Source organism: Sorex araneus, chromosome 6 (genome assembly GCF_027595985.1).
Source record: "Sorex araneus isolate mSorAra2 chromosome 6, mSorAra2.pri, whole genome shotgun sequence".
NCBI classification, from domain to species: domain Eukaryota; kingdom Metazoa; phylum Chordata; class Mammalia; order Eulipotyphla; family Soricidae; genus Sorex; species Sorex araneus.
Genome location: NC_073307.1, coordinates 111,318,578 through 111,340,738, shown reverse-complemented (window position 1 = coordinate 111,340,738; position 22,161 = coordinate 111,318,578). Strand labels below are relative to the sequence as shown.

The 22,161-nt window shown below is 43.4% G+C and overlaps 1 protein-coding gene across 2 annotated transcripts in view; it reads right to left on the bottom strand.

Moving 5' to 3' along the window:
• Nucleotides 1–22,161, bottom strand: part of SWAP70 (switching B cell complex subunit SWAP70) — a 77,792-nt gene that overhangs the window by 19,478 nt on the left and 36,153 nt on the right. Inside the window, exons 3-4 of one of the 2 annotated variants that reach the window (XM_055143997.1) lie at nt 14,650–14,667; nt 12,742–12,915 (exon numbers count right to left, since the gene is read on the bottom strand). In XM_055143997.1, coding sequence (XP_054999972.1) covers nt 12,742–12,915; nt 14,650–14,667 — 192 coding nt within the window. The remainder of the gene's footprint in view (nt 1–12,741; nt 12,916–14,649; nt 14,668–22,161) is intronic. The other variant, XM_004613608.2, reaches the window with a different exon arrangement.

The window sequence follows — 22,161 nt, the reverse complement described above, 5'->3', positions numbered from 1 at the left end:
AAAAAAAAAGAAAGAAAGAAAGAAAAAGCTTTTGTGACAGGCAGTTCTGTTTCTCAAATGTGTCTCCTCCCATCCTGCTGCCTTTTCATAAGTTTCATCTCCACATTCCACTTTGCAGTTCTCCCTCCCAGCAATACCCTTTGTCTCCTGTGTGGTCCTCTTGCACATCTATACTCTGTCAGAATTATTTTTCTAAAACAAAGCCTGGGTCTCTCATCCACCTCTTTAAATCCTGCTTTGGCTCCCTATCACTGCAAAGACAAAAGCCAAACTCCTCCACATCTCCTATCTCCTACTTCCTTTGTCTACATCCCAACAGACTGCACACGCCACCAAGACCAGAAACTCAAGCTTGCTCTGTAAAGGGCTAAACAGTAAATATTTGAAATTTTGTGCATCTCTGTTATGTGCTCCTCTCTTTGGGGGTCGGGGGAGAATGAAAATTGAGGGAGAATGGGAATTAACAAACAACCCTTTGAAAACATCAAGGCTACAAGCACATAGACTAAGCAGGCTACTGTCTAGAACAGGGATTGCAACGTTTGCATACCAGAGAGTTAGTAACCACTGGTCTAGAATATCTTTCCCTGTTTTTGTTTTTTTTTTAAAAAGTAGCTGATTGGTATTTTGCTCCAGTCCTACATCATGGGGATATTCTTACTCAAAGTGAGGTATGCAGACCTGCCTCATCAGCACCACCTGGAAATCTATCAGAAACAATTCAGATTCCACCAAGGACACCCTGAAAGCAGAATCTGATTTTAACAAAAAAAAGCGGGCATTTTAACAAAAACTGCATTCCATTTGCACCTTCAAATTTAAAGTGCCACTTTAGCATTTTGCTTCTTAAACTATGGATGGCAACCCCACATGGCAAGGTGTAACTAAGTACTCACACCTCACCCATCTCACACACACACACACACACACACACACACATACATAATTTGACAACAGTAAAGTGTTTCTAAAAGTGCAGGACAGAAACTCCAAAGCAGTCTCTCTCACCCATGTTATATTTCCAGGTCGGAAAGGGGCCAGTAGTGGAAACGCTTTAAGCAGCGCTGCTCCAGCCTAGCCAACAGCTGACAGCCTGAAAGCAAGGCAAGATGTTCCTCTTCTTTCATTATTCAAATTACCTCTTTCCATTTCCTCATTTTTTTCTTTGTTAGAACCTGGTGATAGGGCGAAGCTCAGGCCCATTAATGCCAGGGCCTCCAGAGGTACTCTTGGGACTACATGATACAAGAGGGAACCCCTTAGGCCCGGGGGATCATCTCTGGGACCATCCCCACTACCGTCTACATTCCTTACAGGTGGGACCATGTTTCACTCATCACTGAATCCAGAATCTAACACAGTACCTAGTGTTCAGTGAATATTTGCTAAGCTAAAATAAACTGTTGTTGTGAAAATAAATTAAGCTGTTTCGATTTTCTCATCTATGAACTGGACATGGTGCATTTTAGAGAACATGGGAGGTGAGGCCAGGGGCATCTCCAAGGCAAAAACGCAGCCTGACAAGCAGGAGGCTTTGAGTTTGGTGCCGACCACACTCGTGGACTTGGTGCCAGTGGCTCTGCTGTCTGGGAATGTCATATCTCACACCACTTCCTCACACCCTAACCAAGTCTACAATCTCCAGGGTGGGCAAGCATCAAAACTGAAGTGCACATAGAAAGATTGTACTCATCTGTGGAATATAAAATAACAGAATAGGAGACTAACACCCAAGAATAGTAAAGTACCAGGAGGTTGACTCCAAGGCTTGGAAACTGGCCTCACACGCTGGAGGAAGGGGCAGCCAGAGAGAGAAGGGAACACCAGGTAAAGTGTGGTTTGAGGACCCACACGGGATGGGAGATGCGCACTGAAAATAGAAGATAGATCAAACACGATGGCCACGCAGTGCCTCTGTTGCAAACCACAGCACCAAAAAGGAGAGAGAGATCAAAAGGGAATGCCCTGCCACAGAGGTGGGTTGGGGTGGGGGGATGGGGTGGGAGGGTGGGAGGGATACTGGGAACACTGGTCGGGGGATGTAAACAAAATGCAATCATGAAAGCTCATAAGTCTGTAACTGTAACTCATGGTGATTCACTAATAAAATATATATATATTAAAAGAAAAAAATTAAAAGAAACGAAGAAACATCTTTATTTTAAAAAAAAAAACTGAAGTGCATGACCCCCAGCGAGCACTGAAACTAAAAAATGCAAGAACCCTGTGGTCAGGAGTGCAACCCTCAGCAAGCATGTGTGCAAAGCACCACAACTATAAAGTGTGTGAGCCCTGGCAAGCATCACAACTAAATCAGATGGATGTGCAATGCCAGGTCATTGCAAAAACCTGACAACAGGAAAAGGAAAGAAAGGAGAATATTTTACACAGTGTCTAACAAAGAGGCACTCAACCAATCTTACCTCCCTGTTGCACTGAGTGAAAAAGCATTCAATCATTTAAAAATTACAGTAAGACACCAGGGATATAGGTCAGCACTTGCGGTGTATGTGTGTGTTTGGGGGGAGGGAGGGGGCGGGGTTTGCCCTGGGCCCATTTCCCAGGACCATCAAAATAAGCAAAGTTACATTAGGTATTTATAAGATAATAAAGAATGCAAATTTTAATTTACCTAAGCTTTCTACTGCATAAAGATTACAACAAACACTGCAGGGAAACACAGAGCTGTAAGAACTAAAGAGATAGGACCGTGGGTAGCAAGCTTGCCCTGCAGGTTGTCAACCAGATTTGATTGGAGTGATCCCTGAGCCAGGGGTACACACACCCAGAGTATGTCTGGATGTGCCCACAAACAAAAAGAGAGGGAAAGAGACCTGAGGAGGGGAGGGGAGGGGAATGAACTGTCAAGATTTGTTATAAACAGGATTGTTATAAACACTGATTCTTTTGTTTTTTGTTTGAGGGGGTCACACCCTGTGATGGTCAGGGGTTAGTCCTGGCTCTGCCCTAAGGAATTACTCTTGGCAGGGCTGGGGGTGTATATGGAATGCCAGGGATTGAAGCTGTGTGTAAGGCAAACTCCCTACCCACTATCACTCTGGTCCCTACAATGATATTTTTTCATTTTCTGTATTCGCACAAATTTGCTTAGAATGCTGTTTGTAGAAAAACATATTTTAACTGAAAGAAAATACCTGCAAATAGGAAAGACATACCTGCAAAGAAATAGATTCACAACATATCATAAGGTTAAAAGACAGCAAAATTTTTATTGAGTTAAATTGGTGGGGTACTGTAAACTACTGCGGAAATCACTCTCACACTCTAAGACTAGAACATGGTAGGTGACTAACAGATTGTTTACTTGGAGGGAAACACTTAGGTCTTTCCTTTCTCTTGTTGAAGAAAACTTACATACTGCTAAACTTATCAGGTATCATTTTACTGACCTTTAAATTTTTTTATTAAAGAAATGTATTTTTTTAATTTTAAGTACATTTTATTATAGTTTCCCCTTGTAATCCAAGAGTTGGTTTGTTTCCATCACGGATGATCTAATCCTTTGTTTCTTTATACTCTGCAAAGGAGTGAGATTATCTGGTATGCGGGAGGGCACAGTTGGGGGTGTTAAGGGATTATTCCTTGCTCTAAACTCAGGGATCACTCCTGGCAATGCTCATGTGGGGTGCCAGGGATGGGCCTCTGGGCATGTACAAGGCAAGTTCCTTAACCCCTGATCTCTGACCCCCCAAGATCACCTGCTACCTACCCTTTTTTTTTCTGACTCTCTACATGTTTCAGCAAACTATAAAATTTCACTGTTCTCATAGCTGAAGAGTATTCCATGGTGTATATGCACCATATTTCTTTATCCACTCATCTGCTGTTGGGGACTTGGATTGTTTCCAGAATGACAGCTATTAGGAATGGCCCTGAGATAAACATAGCTATGCATATTCCTTGCATATATGTTTGTCAAAGTGTTTGTATTCCTGTGGAGTAGATTCCCAGGATGGAATCAACTCTTAAACAGGGACACAGGGACAGCCGGGGCTGGAGCAATAGCACAGCGGGTAGGGCGTTTGCCTTGCACGTGGCCGACTCGGGTTTGATTCCCAGCATCCCATATGGTCCCCTAAGCACCTCCAAGGGGTGATTCCTGAGTGCAGAGCCAGGAGTAACCCCTGTGCATCTCCAGGTATGACCCAAAGAGCAAAAACAAAACAAAACAGGGATAGTCAGCAAAATCGAGAAAACAGAAACGGTTAAAGAGAGAAAGAAAGTGGAATTTCCAGAAGGAAAGAATGGGCAGAAAGGGAGGGGTTGTGGGGGGGAGGTGGGGGGGACACTAAAATCAAGAAGAGACTAAAGAATGCTGAGACATCAAAGTTCCACCTCCCAGAGGTAATGGTAACACGGTCACCAAAGGTGTGCAACCTCACCACTCCCTGGTGGAAATAGCCTTAGTTTCTACCTCATCCACCACTGGGGGGTGGGGGGACCCCTGAATCTTCTCACACTCCAGGCTTCAGAGAGTGCCTCTATTTGCCTCACATGTTTGGGGGCTGGGTATGATCCCCAGCATTACAAAATCAAGCATTCAGTGCCTCAGGTTAATCACATGGCCTTTGACCATTTTCCCAACTCACAAAGTGCCTGTTAGCCACAAACTCAGCTCTACAGGCAGCTTCTGAGGCTTCTCGAAGATGGCCCTCAAGCCCTCTTGGACTTATCATCAGCACCAGCCCCTGCTCGGCGCTCCTGTGAATGCCACCCAGCTAATCAGCGACTGCAGATCCCGCCCCTGCTGACGGCCCACACAATCATATAATTCTCATAAAGACCTCATAATTCGTCATATTGAGCCCCAGAGAGACAAGCATTGCCATTCTCAACTACTCAGTTAAACTAAAGAATAAATCACGTGTTGCCCTGTTGATTTCAAGTGGCCTGCCTCAATTCTAAAGGCTCATTCAGTTTCAGGAAGCAGCTTACTTCCTCCTTCCAAGCAAGTTTCACTAAAAATAACAAAGAATAAACTTTCAAACTGCATGTGATTTTTATGGCCTTTGGCTCCAAAATTTCACTTTGTTCAAAGCTCTTTTACTGTCATCAATTAAAAGGGTCTTGACTGGCTTAGCAGTAATTTGGGTTTTATTTCATGCAGGGTCTTCTGAAAATGATTTCAGATTGGATATTTAATTGCTCCACCACATTCTTACAAATAAGCTCAGAACAGATACATCCTGCTTTGTTCTTGGCTTTTTGGCAAATGAATGCTAATGTAAAAACTATACTTTACAGAGACATATTTCCAGGAATATAATTTGACCAAAATGATACCGAACTCTCAAATGGAGATATGTTTCTTGACATGTATGTGAGAAGCTGAATCAGAAGAACATTCATTTAAACCATGTCCGCTATTCCTGTAACTACTGCTGTTACTATTAGATTGTATTAATTAAAGGTGGAGAAAAAAAATTTTACTTTACAAATATTATCGATGTAAGAATCAAGAATGTGACTCAGTAGTAAAGCAAACACATTTCATGGATAAAATCCTGGGGGAGTTCGATCCCCCAAAATAAAAACAAAAGCACCAAAATATAAAGCCACTCTGTACTCAAATAAAACTCAAATAAAGTGATCATTGTGGTAGATAGATTACTGAAAAGATACACATTAACATTACCTTAAAGTTATAAAACATGAAAATTGTCAAATTGAACTTTTGTACATAGTCATAATAAATTAAAAATTATAACCTCAAATGTACATTTTCACACTGAATTTTAAGTTTGCAAATTTAATAGTAGTTCAAAATATGGCTTTTTATTTTTTATTTATTTATTTTGGCTTCTTGGGCCATACCCTGAGCTCCTCTGAGTACAGCAGGTAAGGTTCCTGCCTTACACGTGGTCAACCCAACATCCCAAACAGTCCCCCAGTCCCTTCAGGAGTGATGCCTGAGCACAGAGCTAGGAGTAAGCCCTGAGCACCACTGGTTATGGCCCAAAAAAAGGAAGGAAGGATGGAAGGACGAGAGGATGGAAGGGAAGAAGGGAGGAAGAGAAGATGGGAGGGAGGGAGGAGGCAAGGAGGGAGATCAATCCTCTCATATTTTCCATAAAAGACTGAAACTTTGAGTTTGTAATACTTGGTCAAAAGCCAGATGTGGTCACTAAACACAGGCCATGTTTTAAACCTCAGTGACCAGTTCAGGAAGATCAGGTTATACATAAATCTATTCAAAGATCCCTTCCTTCTCCACACAAGTCTTCCAGCCCAAGAAGAGTAACTGTGTTACCAACCCTCATACTGTCCCCGCTGTCTCCACCCAAAAGAGGTGTCGAGGGACCACAACCACAAAACCAGGTAAATCCACATGATAAGGGAAGCTGTCTGGCGAGTCTTGAAAGACAAAGAGATGTTGTTCCCTTCTCAAATGGGATTTGCTTGTTTGGAAAGAGACCAAAACATTCCCGTCAGTCTGCAAAGATGCCCGGAAGATTGCTCCACAGTTGGGGCTGGGCTATGGAACTCAAAACTCCAGGGCATGCATCAAGATTCATGAGGATGCCAGCATTTCAGGCCACTTGAAGAGAAATCACTTGCCTTCCCAGAGCTGCCAGGAAGCTAATGCTGACGGACTCCCTTCAGAGCCTATGACTCTAAGCACCTAGCCAGGAATGAGCCCCGAGCCAGGAATAAGCCCCAAACGTTGCCAGGTGTGGCCTCAAATGCACCACCACTACCACCACCACAATAATGATGAAATAAATTAAATAAATGTAAATACTTTTGGGGCCGGAGCGATAGCACAGAGGGTAGGGCATTTGCCTTGCACGCGGCCGACCCGGGTTCGATCCCCGGCATCCCATATGGTCCCCCAAGCACCGCCAGGAGTAATTCCTGAGTGCAAAGCCAGGAGTAACCCCTGAGCATCGCTGGGTGTGACCCAAAAAGCAAAAAAAAAAAAAAAAAGTAAATACTTTTAAAAAAACCATAGAATCATGTTGCAAATTTTATTAGCATAATATTGCTAGGTTTTAAGAATACCATAAATACCATTGGTGGGGCTGGAGAGCTAGCTCATGTTCATGGCGAACGCGTTCTTTGTATGCAGGAGGCCCAGGTTCAGTCCCAAGCACTCCACCCCACATGGGCCCCTGAGCAACCTCAGCCGTCATCCCCAAGCACCAGAACAAAACAAGACAAAATCTATTAGTCTCTTTTTCTACAGAAATTCTCAAACTTCTTTGACTTACCTGCACTTTTCCAGGAATGAATAAATAAATAAATAGACAAATAAATAAATAACTCGGTATGCCCTGCAAATCCACCTTCTTTAGCAATGGAACAGAAAGATGCTCCCCAGTTGCACCTGAAGCTACAACTGCCCCCATGAATCCTTCCAGTTGTCACAAAGGATGGCCATGCCCCCTAAAAACACTGTTCTACATCAGCCAATATTCCATTCTCTTCTGTCTTGGCATTAAGCTAGAAATGTTTTTTGTTTTGTTTTTCTTTTTGGGTCAGACCCGGCATTGCACAGGGGTTACTCCTGGCTCATGCACTCAGAGATTACTCCTGGCGGTGCTCGGGGGACCATGTGGGATGCTGGGAATCGAACCCGGGTCGGCCCTGTGCAAGGCAAACACCCTACCTGCTGTGCAATTGCTCCAGCCCCAGAACTAGAAATGTTTTATGGAAAAGACTTCATGGCATATTTTCTAGCATATTTTCTTTATTTCCCCTTAAGCATACATACACAACTACATTGTGACTGTTACTAAGCACCAAGAAACTTTTCAGCACTATAATCAAACCGGCTCTTCCTTAATTACCAAAGACTACCGAATTGTTAAATCCAAAGACAACTTCTCCCTCATCACCCTCAATTTTTCAGTAACATCGAAGGCCGCTAGTTTTCTGCTCCTTAGTTTTTTCTCTTTGACACCCATGATTCTCATCACCTTCCCATTTCTCCCACTGAAAATTGTTCAGCTGAGCTTCCTTCCACTGAATCTACTTCCTCTTCCTGCTACCAAAACAAGCCCAGGGTTCTGTCCTCAGCCCTCACTTCTCCCATTACAGCTTCATCCTCCCTGATCTAAATGTCCCACAGGCTTTCCCATTTCTCTCTCCTGGCCTCTCTAAAGCACACTCTAGATGTGCATTTCCCACTAAATGCAGAACATCCCCACGAGAACATTCCACCAGAAATGCCAAGTTCATCAAGCCCACTGCTGTACATCAAATCCCCAATCCATCCATCCATCACACTATCACTGATCCACATACAATGTTTGGTGATCCCTTAGACCCTGGGATTTATTCAAGAAATACTAGTATGTGTCAATATATGGAAATCAGTTAATTAAATATATCTGTCACTGTCACTGTCATCCCGTTGCTCATCGATTTGTTCGAGCAGGCACCAGTAATGTCTCTCATTGTGAGACTTATTGTTACTGTTTTTGGCATACCCAATATGCACGGGTAACTTGCCAGGCTCTCCGAGAGCAGCAGAGGAATCGAACTTGGGTCGGCCGCTTGAAAGGTGAACGCCCAACCACTGTGCTATCACTCCAGCCCAATACAGTGAATAAAATAAAATAAAACCTTGACAATAGGGTTGAGGAGATCACTCAAAGGGCTGAAGAATATGCTTACGTGCAGGAGGTCCAGGTTCAATCCTTGTTACCACATGGTCCTGCCACATGATGGGGAATTATCCCCAAACACTTCCTTATGAATAGCCAGAGTATAGAGACAAGAGACAAAAAAATCAAATCCTTTCTGTTGGTTTGTTTCTTTGTGGTTTTTTTTTTTTCTTTTTGGGTCACATCTGGTGATGCACAGGGGTTACTCCTGGCTCTGCACTTAGGAATTACTTCTGGTGGTGCTCAGGTGACCATATGGGATGCTGGGAATCGAACCCTGCTGAAAATTGAACCAGTGTTGGCAGTGTGCAAGGCAAACGCCCTCCCGGCTATGCTATTGCTCCAGCCCCTAAAATCAAATCCTTTTAACAAAAGAGGATTTGATACTTCAATACAGTAAAAGGCACAAACCCACAGCTAACATCATACCCAGTGGCAAAAATCTGAAAGTTTTTCTCCAAGATCAGGCACAAGAGGAAAATGCTCACGCTTACCACTGTAATTAAAATACATAGTATTGGAAGTCCAAGTTATAGCAGTTAGGTAGAAAGAAGAAAAAGAAAAGAAATCCATATTAGGAGAGAAGTAGTAAAACTTTACTATTTTTAGATGATATGATAACAGATACAGAATGTTCTAAAACTAAATAACTATTAAGACCAAAACAATAAAGGGAGAGACTACAAAATCAGTATTTATTGATTTGTACAGCACCAACAAAAAACTATTATATTACCTATTACATTTCTTTATACAGCAATGAACTAGAAAAGAAAAGAAATCAAAAAAACTTTCTCATTTACAATTGCATATAAAAGAATTCAGTACCAAGCAATAAACTTATAGAAAGTGAAAACCTGCAAATTGAAAGTAATGATATTCCATACTCAAGGTTTAGAAAAATTAACATTACTGAAGTGACTGTCCACCCCAGAGTGTTATACAGAATCAATGCAATCTCTATCAAAATCCCAGTGATTTCTTCAAAGGAATAGAACAACTGTTAGTGAAAGTTGAGTGGATGGGGCCGGAGCGATAGCACAGCAGGTAGGGCGTTAGCCTTGCATGCGGCCAACCCGGATTTGATCCCCGGCATCCTATATGGTCCCCCAAGCACCGCCAGGAGTAATTCCTGAGTGCAAAGTCAGGAGTAACCCCTGAGCATCACTGGGTGTGACCCAAAAAGAAAAAAAAAAAGTTGAGTGGAATCACAAAAGACTCCAGTGCACAGACAAAATTCTAAGCAGGGAGGCATTGCATTTTTTTATTTTATATTATACTATACAGCAAAACTGTGTGGTACTAATATAAAAGACACACAGCCCACTGGAATATAATTGAGAGCTCAGGAAACCTCACATACATGAACAATTAATTATGACAAAGAAACTGTGATCATGAAACAGAGGAAAAAAAGTCTTTAACTGGGGCTGGAGCAATAGCACAGCGGGTAGAACGTTTGCCTTGCACGCGGCTGACCGGGGTTCAATTCCCAGCATCCCATATGGTTCCCTGAGCACCACCTGGAGTAATTCCTGAGTGTATGAGCCAGGAGTAACCCCTGTGCGTTGCCAGGTGTGACCCAAAAAAAAAAAAAAAGAAGAATGATTAAGCCAGAATCCAGGAAATCTGACTCCAGTCCCCTGCTCTTAACCAGGGAATGGAAATTACAGTCCATAAATTAAATCTACACAGCAGCCAAATTTGGCTCAGAGCATGCTTCTGAATACCCATGAGCTGAAAATAGTTTCATGCTTTTTAAGTGACTATGGGGGAAAAAAATCAAAGGAATAATATATCATGGTGGAAAGTATATAAAATTTAAATTGGCAACATCCATTTTATTGAAGCACAGCATGGGGCAGCTATCTAGCCCTAACAACAGAGCCAAAGACTTGTAGCTAATGGTGAACCAAAAAACCTCAAATATTTACCAATCCTGCTTTTAACTGCTACATTATATTGCCTCTCTTAAAAAGCATTCCCTAATTCCTGACGCCCTGAAGTCCCCTGAGCAGGAATAAATCTTTCCTGTCTCTGTATCTGAAGGGGATTTGCAGCTCTCCTACAAGAGAGGAGAATTTTGCTCTAAATTATACTTGACCTTTGCCCACAACTTCCAGGGGACTGCAAATTCCTTGAAGGTAGTAGGTAAGTTGACTTACTGATTCTGGTAACACAGTGTGAACTTTTCAACACATGAACATGAATCCCAGAAGTCAGACTAGACCTTACATTGGCAGCATAAGCAATAAGGGCGCCCTCAAGTATTACTGGTCAGTGTATAAATTGGTAATAAAGAAAATCCAAAATGTGCGGATTTGGAGGTCACATGTTATTCTCTGGATATTTTCAGACAGGATGGGTCTAACTCTCTACATTGCTATAATTATAGTTGAATTCATCCTTATGTCCAAAAAGTCTCTCCATTCGGTACAAGTCACAACATGATATCTCTATACTGGCAGGGGCCAGAGAGACAGTTTAGGGGTTAAGGTATATGCCCAGCATGCATCCAACCTGACATCAATCCCTGGTACCACACCAGCCTGCAAGAATCATCAGGTGCAGCCTCCTCGAGCGTTCACACTGAAACCACCAGTCTGGTCTGGTCAGCACCCCTTGAGAGACCTTACCAAAATTTTTAGAACCTGAAAACACATCTCTTCTTGCATACAGACTTGAGTGATGTTCAAGGGAAACACAAAAGACCCAGAATGTGTTTCAAGGTTATTTCTGAGAAAGAAATACTATTCTTGGTGCAGAAAGAAAGCACAGCAAGCAGGGCACTTGTCTTGCATGCAGCTGACCCACGTTCAATCCCCAGCACCCTACACAGTCCGATGAGCCCCACCAGGAGTGACCCCCAAGCACAGAGCCAGGAGTGACTTCTGAGCACTGAGTGTGACCCAAAAAAACAAAAATAAATAAATGCAATTCTTATTTTAGAGCCCGGAATAACTTTTCATCACATTTTCTAAATAAAAAACAGAACACTAGCATACTTTGTTCTTAATTTCCCTGAGCTCCCAAAAGAAAAAAAAAATATGAAATAAGGTTTCTGTGATGCCTTACTGTCCTTAAAATTAAAAATGCAATATATGCTTATTACAGTAGTTTAAGACCTAAAGTAGTTGAAGACCTCCAGAACCCAGCCACAGCCATGCTCAAGGCCACTCTCCATACGTTCGGACAAGACCCACGCATGAAGGGACCGGCAGAGGAACCCAGGTGTGCGGGACCCAGGCCTGAGATCTTCAGGCCTGCTCAGATTGGGACTGGGCCTTCTCCACCCAGACCCCCCATTTTCCAGTAGCTTGGCAGCCACAGCCACAAACTGCCCCCAGCACCATGTAATCTCACCAATGGCCAACATCCAGAGACTATAAGACCAAGCTCCCAGAAGCTATTAGAAGACATCTAATATCCTTGTTCTCCCTCTTAGAGAGCCTGACAAGCTGACAAGAGTCTATTGCCTGCATGGGAGAGCCTTGCAAGCTCCCCATGGCATATTCATATCCCAAATACAGTAAAAGATATATACATACATCTCGAAGAGCCTGGCAAGCTACTGAGAGTATCCCATCCGCACGGTAGAACCTGGCAAGCTACCCATGGCATATTCGATATGTCAAAAACAGTAACGATAGGTCTCATTCCCCTGACCCTGAAAGCCTCCAATCGTTGGGAAAGATGAGTAAAGAGAGGCTGCTAAAATCTCAGGGCTGAGTGTAATGGAGACGTTACTGGTGTCCACTCGAGTAAATCGATGAACAACGGGATGACAGTGATACAGTAATACAATAGTTAAATTTAGAATGGGCTAACATTATGCAAAAATAAAATCAGGGGAATTCGAGATAGTAGAGCAGGTAGGGTGCTTGCCTTGCATGGGGCAGACCCCAAGTCCATCTCCGGTTCTACATGATTCCCCAGCACTGCCAAGAGTGATGTTAGGGCTCATAACAAATGGATAAGAGTTGTGAGATTCTACACTTGAAGGAATGACTCGGTGCTTGGCATGTTAATAAGGATTCAGTAAATGGTTTAACTTTTCTATCTACTTAATACTAACATGGCCATGTAAAAACTTCCCAGAGCCACATCTTACCTCTTCGGGAACAATAATTAACGGATACTTGTCCTCCGACAAAAAGTTGAAAATAACCCACACTTTAAATGCATCTTCTTCTGTAATAAGCAGGGGACTCTTTGTGAGGTTTTTTTTGACACAGAGGGTCCAACACATCCTATTGAATTCAATTTTGTCAAAGTTGTCTTGGACCTAAAAAGGAATGAGGAAAAAGTTTAATGAACCAGTCCACAATATGCAGTATAGAAGCCAAGTAAAACAGAAAGTTATAGCAGACTACAGATTTCCATTTTAATCCATCCAATGAACCAATAACCATTTCCAAAGCCCTTGCCATGGTACCATACTTCTAACAGCTCAAATAAGAGTGTTAGGGCCAGAGAGATAGAGCAATAGGTAGGGCACTTGCCTTGCATGCAGCAGACCTGAGTTCAATCCCCGGTACCACATATAGCCCCCCAATCTCTGCTAGGAGTGATCCCTGAGCAGAGAGACAGGAATAAGCCCTAAGTACCTCTGAGTATGGCCCATAAAAAATACTGGGGCCAGAGAGATAATGCAGGAGTTAAGGGGCTTGCCTGGCACATAACTGACTCAAGTTCAATCCCCAGCCCCAGTATGGTCCCCAATCTCAACCAGAAGTGATCCCTGAGCATAGCTAGGAGTAAGCTTTAAGCACAGGTATAGCCCAAAAACCAAAAAGATAAAAGAAGGGGAAAATGTGTCATATATAAAAGTCAGACAGAGTTTAATGAATTGGAGATTTTGCTTTGCACCAAGGAGACTGGGTTTCCATTCCCATTGTCTTGTGGTCCACCAGAAGCAATTTCTGAGCACTGTCCAGGAGTAGCCTGAGTACTGTGGGGTAGTCCCTCCAAACAAACAAACAAACAAAAAGTGAATTGTATTATATTTAGGGTTCTGAGGAATAGCACAGGCACTCATACTACCTGCCTGGCAAGTCACACATTCAAACCCCAGGGCCCCATGTGTGCCATGCACTCTGTGATTTGCGCCTGGCAGCTCTGCTCTGTGATCCTGGCACCACGAGTGATTTTCAGCTGTGCCACAGACAGGTGTGTGTGGGCACCATGTAAACCGGACTGACCCCTGGCTAGTCCCATAATGAAAAGGAAGTGCAACCTCTGGTGAGGTGAGCACCGCAGCCAGCCTTCAAGTGGGCCATAACTGGAAGTTGTGTGATCAATTAAGAGTAAGGGTGCTCGCCCTGGCAAGCACATGAGCAAGTACTGCAAGAAAGGGAGTGCAAACCCCAGTGAGCACTGAGACCAAGTCTGCAAATACCATGACCTGGTGTGCAAGCCCCAGGGAGCATGTGCAAGTACCACACTAGGTATAGATGCAACCTCCAAGCCCCCGTGGCCACAACAGTGAAGGGAAGGAGGAGTGAAGGGATTTTTATAAATGTTATTTTTAGCCTAACAATGAAATAACATCAGTTTGAACCACTTTCCTGGCATATAAAATACTCGCTTGTCAAACAGTTATCTTTCTTTCTTTTTTTTGGAGGGGGGGGTCGCACCCAGTGATGCTCAGGGGTTACTCCTGGCTTTGCACTCAGGAACCACTCCTGGCAGTGCTCAGCGGACCATATAGGATGCTGGGAATCGAACCCAGGTTGGCTGTGTGCAGGCAAACGCCCTACCCTATGCTATCACTCCAGCCCCCTAAGACAGTTATCTTTCATGTGTACTAATTCTGTTCTAGACAGATGACCAAGCCTCATGCACAGAAGAGTTCTGGATGTGGAACACAATAGGAGCCCCATGCAGATACCTCTCCTTTACCTCTATCCTCAAGGAAGATACTTTATTGGGGGAAAACTAGCTAACTGAAATTCTAAAGAGAGAGCCCTGATAGTCATTCATTCAATCATGCATTAGCATTCCCTCAGGATCTACTTACCATGAGCCAAGTGCCAGGCTACAAATTAAAAGACATAAGCATGAAAGAAACTTGATCTCTGCCTTCAGAATATTTTCAGTTATCAGTATACAAATGCAAATGACAAATTTTAACATAACTCAGTATATTTTAATAACTATTCACTCAACTGAAAAAAATTAGTATCTTTTTTTCTGTTACAAGACTGAATGTTCTTATGTTTTAGTGTACAATGTTCTCACATCACACCTCTGACCAGAGTGCCAGTATCCCTCCACCACTGTCCACAAGACCCTTCCTTCCATGCCCCCCTCTCCACCTTAGGAAACCTTAGTTCTACAGTCGAGGTCTAAAAAGTAGTTTGCACTGGACATTGTCTATTCCCTTCAGTTTTTTCATGTATTGTGGTTGCTTTTGGTTTTTTGTTTTTGTTTTGTTTTTTGGGGGTTTTTTTGCTTTTTGGGTCACACCCAGCGATGCTCAGGGGTTACTCCTGGCTTTGCACTCAGGAATTACTCCTGGCAGAGCTTGGGGGACCATATGGGATGCCGGGGATCGAACCTAGGTCGGCCGCATACAAGGCAAACGCCCTACCCGCTGTGCTATCGCTCCGGCCCCGGTTTTTTGTTTTTGTTTTTGTTTTTTGCTTTTTGGGTCACACCCAGCGATGCACAGGGGTTACTCCTGGCTGATGCACTCAGGAATTACTCCTGGCAGTGTTTGGGGGACCATATGGGATGCTGGGAATCTAACCCAGGTTGGCCACATGCAAGGCAAACACCCTGCCTGCAGTGCTATCGCTCCAGCCCCTCATGTGTTGTTTTGACTGTAATGGCCCAGTATTTATCTTCCTCCTTATTGTTATATTTAGTATGACACCTTCCAGCGCCATCCATATTGTAGAAAAAAGCAAAACTCCATCTTCTCTTGCAGCTGAGTAATACTGGTGTATGTACAGAAACCACACCTTTTTTTTTTTCAGGCTAGGAATCGAACCCAGGGCCTCACATATGCAAAGCAACTCTGACCACTGAGCTACACCCCTCCCCCCAGCCCTACCACAACTTCTTCATCTACTCATCTGTTGTTGGGCCTAACTCCAGATCTTTTTTTGGTCTCCAGATCATAGTGGATGTAAATCACTCTGCATGGGACATAGGTGTGTATCTTCTCAATTTACTGGTTTTGAGTTCTTGGATAGATACCTAGAAGTAGAACTGATGAGTCATCTGATAAATCTATTTTTAATTTTGTGAGAAATTTCCATACTGTTTTCTGTAGTGGATGAACAGTTTATATTCCATCATCAGAAAGTGAGGGTTCCTTTTTCTCCATATCCCTATCAGTACTTGTTGTTTCTGGGTTTTGGTTTTCTGGCTTATTTCACATGGGCCATTCTCACTAGTGTCAGGTGATACCTCACTCTTCTGATTTCCACTTCCCTGATAATCCGTGATGCTGGCTAGTTTTTCCTGTGCCTGATGGCCTTCTGTATATCTCCTTTGGACATGGGTCTGCTCGGTTCTTTTCCCCATTTTTGAACAGAATTATTTGGGGTTTTTTTTGTCGCTGAGCGTTTGTGTTTTAGATTAGAGAATAATTATTATCTGCCAGGAACAATGTAAAGATATTTCATATAAAACTAGGAGCTAGCAGTTAAAAGAACTAGAATACATGTTGCATATGTGTTCAGTCCCAGGTTTAGTCCTTAGCACCATGTGGTACCAAAGCTTCACCTGTAGTAGCCCATCCATCTCCCCCAACATGAAAACTAGCCCCACATCTCCAAGGAATATAGAGATAATTACAATATATAATATGATAGATACTGTAACAGAGATAAACAGAGGATTCTGTGAGGACACTAACTTACGTGAGAGCCTGGAGGTAATTCCAAAGAGCCATGCAAAGTCAATCAGAATAAGAACTGGATAAAGAGTGTTCCACATGGAACAGAATGTGAGAAAGCACAAAGACAGAACAACCACGGAAGAACTCTAGGAAGTTTAATGAGAATGGGGCACTTGATGCTCGAGGGTAACGTAAGTCATTTCTTCATAGGCCCAAGCAACAGAAACGGAATTAACTGGAAAAAGAATACAGTAAAACAGACTGAGCTCAGAGCCACAGCGTTAGCTTTGCATGTATAAGGCCCTGGGTTTGATCCCTGGCACCTCAAAAACAAAACTAAGCAAAACTACTAAAATTAACAATAACAAATAAACAACAAGCAACCTCAAAACAGGGAGTAACCAACAACAGAACTGGACATCTCGGTTCAGAAACAGAGCTGTCACTTAGCTTAGAACCACAGCTGACTCTCACAAGAGCCGCATGCTGGCGACAGCGGGGCCAGAGCACAAATCAGTGATCCAGTCCCAGATCTGTTATGTCACACTGAAGATCCCAAGTCCCATTGGCTAAGCCTGGCCACATCTCTATGCTCTCTCTCGTGAGAGCCAGGAAATGGAGTATCTGAACCTTTCCATTTCTGAGGTATCAAGATAGGTCCTGTTCCCCACCAAGACACTATAGAATTTTCCAAACGTGAGAAAACAAAGTTTAGATGCTGAACAAACAAAAACTGACAAATGGGAGGGGCTGGAGTGATAGCACAGTGGGTAGGGTGTTTGCCTTGCACGCGGCCGACCCGAGTTCAAATCCCAGCATCCCATATGGTCCCCTGAGCACCGCCAGGGGTGATTCCTGAGTGCATGAGCCAGGAGTAACCCCTGTGCATTGCTGGGTGTGACCCAAAAATCAAAAAATAAACAGAAAAATGACAAATGGGGTGGGAAAGGAGGTGGGTGGAGGGGTAGTACAAGGGTTAAGGTGGTTGCCTTACACACAGTCGACCACAGTTAGATGCCCCAGCATTGCCAGGAGTGACCCCTGAGCGCGGTCAAGTTGTGGCCCCCAAACAAACAAACTGATAGGGTGAATTTTGAAACCAGATCCTGAAGAAACTTACAAATCATGTGAAGAAGCTGGGATTTATCTGTACGGAATGAATGCAAGGGAGCAGCATAAATAATCTGCCTTACTTAAAGGGCTATAGCACAGCAGGTAGGGTATTTGCCTTGCACACGGCCGACCGGGTTTGATTCCTCCATCCCTCTCAGAGAGCCCGGCAAGCTACCGAGAGTATATCCCGCCCACACAGCAGAGCCTGGCAAGCTACCCGTGGCATATTCGATATGCCAAAAACAGTAACAAGTCTCACAATGGAGACATTACTGGTGCCCGCTCGAGCAAATTGATGAACAATGGGACGACAGTGCTACAGTGCTATTTAAAGGGCATATTCTGAGACACTACAGGAAAAGTACTCGAAGACACAGAGCGGGTGTCAGAACAATTTGAGCAAAGCATTTCTTTTTCAAGAACTGCACAATGCCATGTGTCCTGTAAGGAAGAAGTATCTGCTGGCTGCAAGGACTTTCTCATGCTAGCTAAGAAGAATGGTGGCTGGCACACCAGTTCCCACCCTATCCCCACCTGGCACCGTTTCCTCTGCCCTCGTTACACACGCTTGATCATGTGAAGGAAAAGCTGCTGCTAACTGCTGCTTTGCTTTCTTTTTCATTTTTCTAATTTTAGGTGCTGTGATTTACTGCCAATAATGGCAGGGTTTCAGGCACAAAATATTCCACACCACATCTTCCACCAGTGTCAGCTTCCCTCCGTCACTGTCCCAGTGTCCTATTCCCCCACATACCTGTCCTGTGCCCCGATCTCCCCTCCAGTGATATGATATGCCTCTTACTAAAAGCCAGTTCTGTTTCTATAGGTTTTGGGTCTTTGTTGTTTATTTCCTTCTAAGTTTATTTCTTTATATTCCACATATGAAAGAAGCCATTCTCTCTGTCCCTCTCCTTCTGGCTAACTTCACTTCTCACGGTATTGCCCAGGTCTACCCACACAGCAACAAATTGCATGACTTCATCTTTGCTTATGAACAAGTAGCATTCCATTGTTTACTCTGGCCATAGTCTCTTTATCGTAGCATCTGTTCTTGGATACTTGGGTCACTTCCGGATTTTGGCTATTGTGAATGCTTCTCTTTGTGGGCTTCTTTCCTTATTTCTTTAACGCCTTTCATTGAGGACCTCATATATGCTTAACTTTTGGTATACATTTTCTCACTTAAACCTTGGATTAGCCCTTCAAGGATACATGTAAATCCTTATATATAACATATAATAAATCACATAAACTTACATAAGTCTATACTGGATTTTATGTATCAAGGATATAAGTTCAGAAAACCAATCACCAAGTTAATATTGTTTATAAAGATCAAAACCTGAAATTTTTTGCTTTTTTTTTCTGGCGGGGTGGGGGGGGGTCACAATCTGGTGATGCTTAAAGGTTATCCCTGGCTCTGCTCTCAGAAATTACTCCTGGCAGTGCTCAGGGGATCAAATGGGATGTCAGGGATAGAACCCGGGTCAGCACATGCAAGGCAAACACCCTATCACTCTGGCTCCCAAAACCACAATTTTAACCACAATTCCCAGCTTGACGCTATCACTACACCAAACTACTTGTAAAATCCAGAGGCTGGAGGCTGGAGTGCATCACGGATAGAAGAAATCCCTGCAGAACCAGTTTCAATGGTTACCACCAACAACTCTCTGTGTTTCTCTGTCTCTCTCTGTCTCTCTGCCTGTCTCTGTCTCTCTTTCTCTCTCTCTGCACCCACCAAAAGCACTAAGAGGAAAATAGAGCAGACGGGGAGAAGGCCATGTGCATGAAGCACACAGCTTTGCTCTGAGAAAGAAGTGGTTCTGCGATTATGTGGCAGACTATGGGGTTCCCGAGGGGGGAGTTGCTTTACGGCTGGAAAAGTAACATGATCACATCTCAAAAGCATTTCATCTTAAGAATTAGGCTATAAGATAACCCCAACTGAAGAGGCTTTCGGCGGAGGAGGGGGAGTGCAGGGTGCTCAGGAGGCCCAGAGGCATTCCCAGGGATGACGGGGTCAACCAGGTCAGGGGTTCAGTGCAAGGATCTGAGGAGGTGACGCTGCTCAGGCCCCATGAAGCCACCCCAGGCGCTCAGAGTCACACCTGACGGTGCTTGGGGAACCATGTGGTGTCAGGGACTTGGACTAGAATTGGCGACAGGCAAAGCCTGCTATGCACCTAAACCCTGTACTATCTCCCCACGCACAACGGGAAGTTTTAGAGGAGAGACAAGGAAACAGAGTGAACGCGGCAGGGACAGTCCATGCTTGGTGGAACAAACATATTCAACCATATTTGAGAACAGCCACAGCCACAGGAAGCAGGGGACAAACACAGGAAAGGAGGGGGGGTGGGAAACAACTGTTCGTTATGGACATCTTCAGTTAGAGTTCTGGGAAGGCATTTGGGTAGGGTGTTCCTCGCCAAAGCGAAGCTACACACTAAGAGAGACAGATCCGTGAACCAGCCACAGACTGAAGATGGCTGATGGGCCCACTGAGTTCAACATTCCGCACACATGCTTTACAAGCAGGGAACTGGAACCCAGAGCCATGAGTAGCCCCTAAGCACTGTCAGGTGTGGCCCTGCCCCCATGAAAATAAACAAAATATGAAGATAACGGAAGCTGGGATAGTCAGTGAAATAGAGAGAGGGCATAAAGTGAGAAAAGACACAAGATCAGCAAGAGGAATGCACTCTGTGATGGTGTGCCCGCCTGGGTAAGCCCGGGACTGGACCTCACCACCAAAGAAGAAAAATGGAGGGAAAAAATAGAGAATCTCAGAAATACCGACATCCACAAAGCAAGCAGAGGAAGGGAAATGGTGATAAGTGAAAGAGCAGTCAAAATAACAAGATGAACCACTGAGACATGGAAACTGATGGAAGAAGCTGTTTAAAAGGTTGTTTAATCGTGCCAAATGCTACAGAGAGCAGTACGCATGCAGCAAGAGACACTGGCTCTGCAGCTCAATAAGACAGTCCAGTGAAAGTTGTTTGGGTGAAAGACTCCAATGGAGTCAGAAGCTGAACAAATCCTCCATAAATTTGCTTGTCTGATAAATAAGAGGTAGCATTTTCATCCAAATGTAATAATTTTCATTTGGCTGATTCTTTCTATAAAATCTAAGTTAGTATTCATTTTTTAGGGAGAGTGAGGGAATGTGGGGGGAATCAAACCCAGAGTCTCACACACGTGAAGTATGAGCTACACCCCTAACCCTTCTAATCTATTATTTATTCTTTAGTCATAGTCAAAGGTAAAAGCATATTAAACATCAGGTCACATGGAAGCTCAATTTCTAGGGTTTTTTTGCTTGTTTGTTTTGCTTTTTTAGGAACGTTCATACTGTTTTCTAAAAAGGCTGGACTAGTCAAGATTCCCACTAACAATGAATGAGAGTCCCTTTCTCCCTGCATCCACATCAGCACTGGTTGTTCTTGTTCTTTTTGATGTATGCCAGTCTCTGTGGTGTGAGATGGTATCTCATCATTGTTTTTGATTAGCATTTCTCTGATGATTAGTGGGACAGAGCATCTTTTCATGTGCCTTTCGGCCATTTGTATTTCTTCTTTGGCTTTTTGACTCCCTCCCAGCGGGTTAGGGGTTACTCCTGGCTCTGCATTCAGGAGTTACTCCTGGTAGTGCTTGGGGGACCATATGGGATGCTAAGAATCAAACCAAGTTTGGCCGCATACAAGGCAAAGGCCCAATCCATTGTACTATCACTCCAGCCCCGTATTTCTTGCTTGAGGAAGTTTCTGTTCAGTTCTTCATCTCATTTTTTGATGGGGTTGGATATATTTTTCTTGCAAAGTTCTATCAGGCAAGCTGGGAGGCCTGTGGGGTGGGTGGTGGTGGGAGGGAAACTGGGGACATTAGTGGTGGGAAATGTACACTGGTGAAGGGATGGGTGTTAAAACACTGTATGACTGAAACCCAATCATGAATTTTTTAACTGTGCATCTCATGTATCTCATGGTGATTCCATTTTTTTAATGATTAAATAATTTTTAAAGCACATTAAATGTTAAATGATGTTATTTACATGTGTTAAAATATAGACAATTGTGGTCAGTAAGATCATTCAACATGCTGAAGCATAGACTTTGCAAGCAGGAGAAATGGCTGGACATCACCAGGTAAGGCTAAGACTCTGCCCTCCACCTCCCCCCAAAAAAGTCCAAAATGAAGTTATATATGAAAATCTACACCAACATCACACTTACTTGGTGAAAGCAAAAAGAATAAGGATGCCCACACTCATCACTTCTCTTCAGTGTAGAACTGAAAGTCCTAGTTAGAGTAATTTGGGCTTCCCTTGCAACTGAACCATCAGCCTGAGTAGCTAATTCTGGGAGCAACCCCCCCACAAAAAAAAAAGGAAGAAAGAAAAAGAACAAAAAGAAAATTCAGATGTGTTTTATAAAAGAAATATGAAAAGGAAGTTTAAAAAATAACTGCATTCACAATAGTATCAAAGAATAAACCTCTTAGGTAACAGAGGACTGAAAAGACTTATAAAGATAATTACAAAATGCTGATTTTAAAGAAAGAATA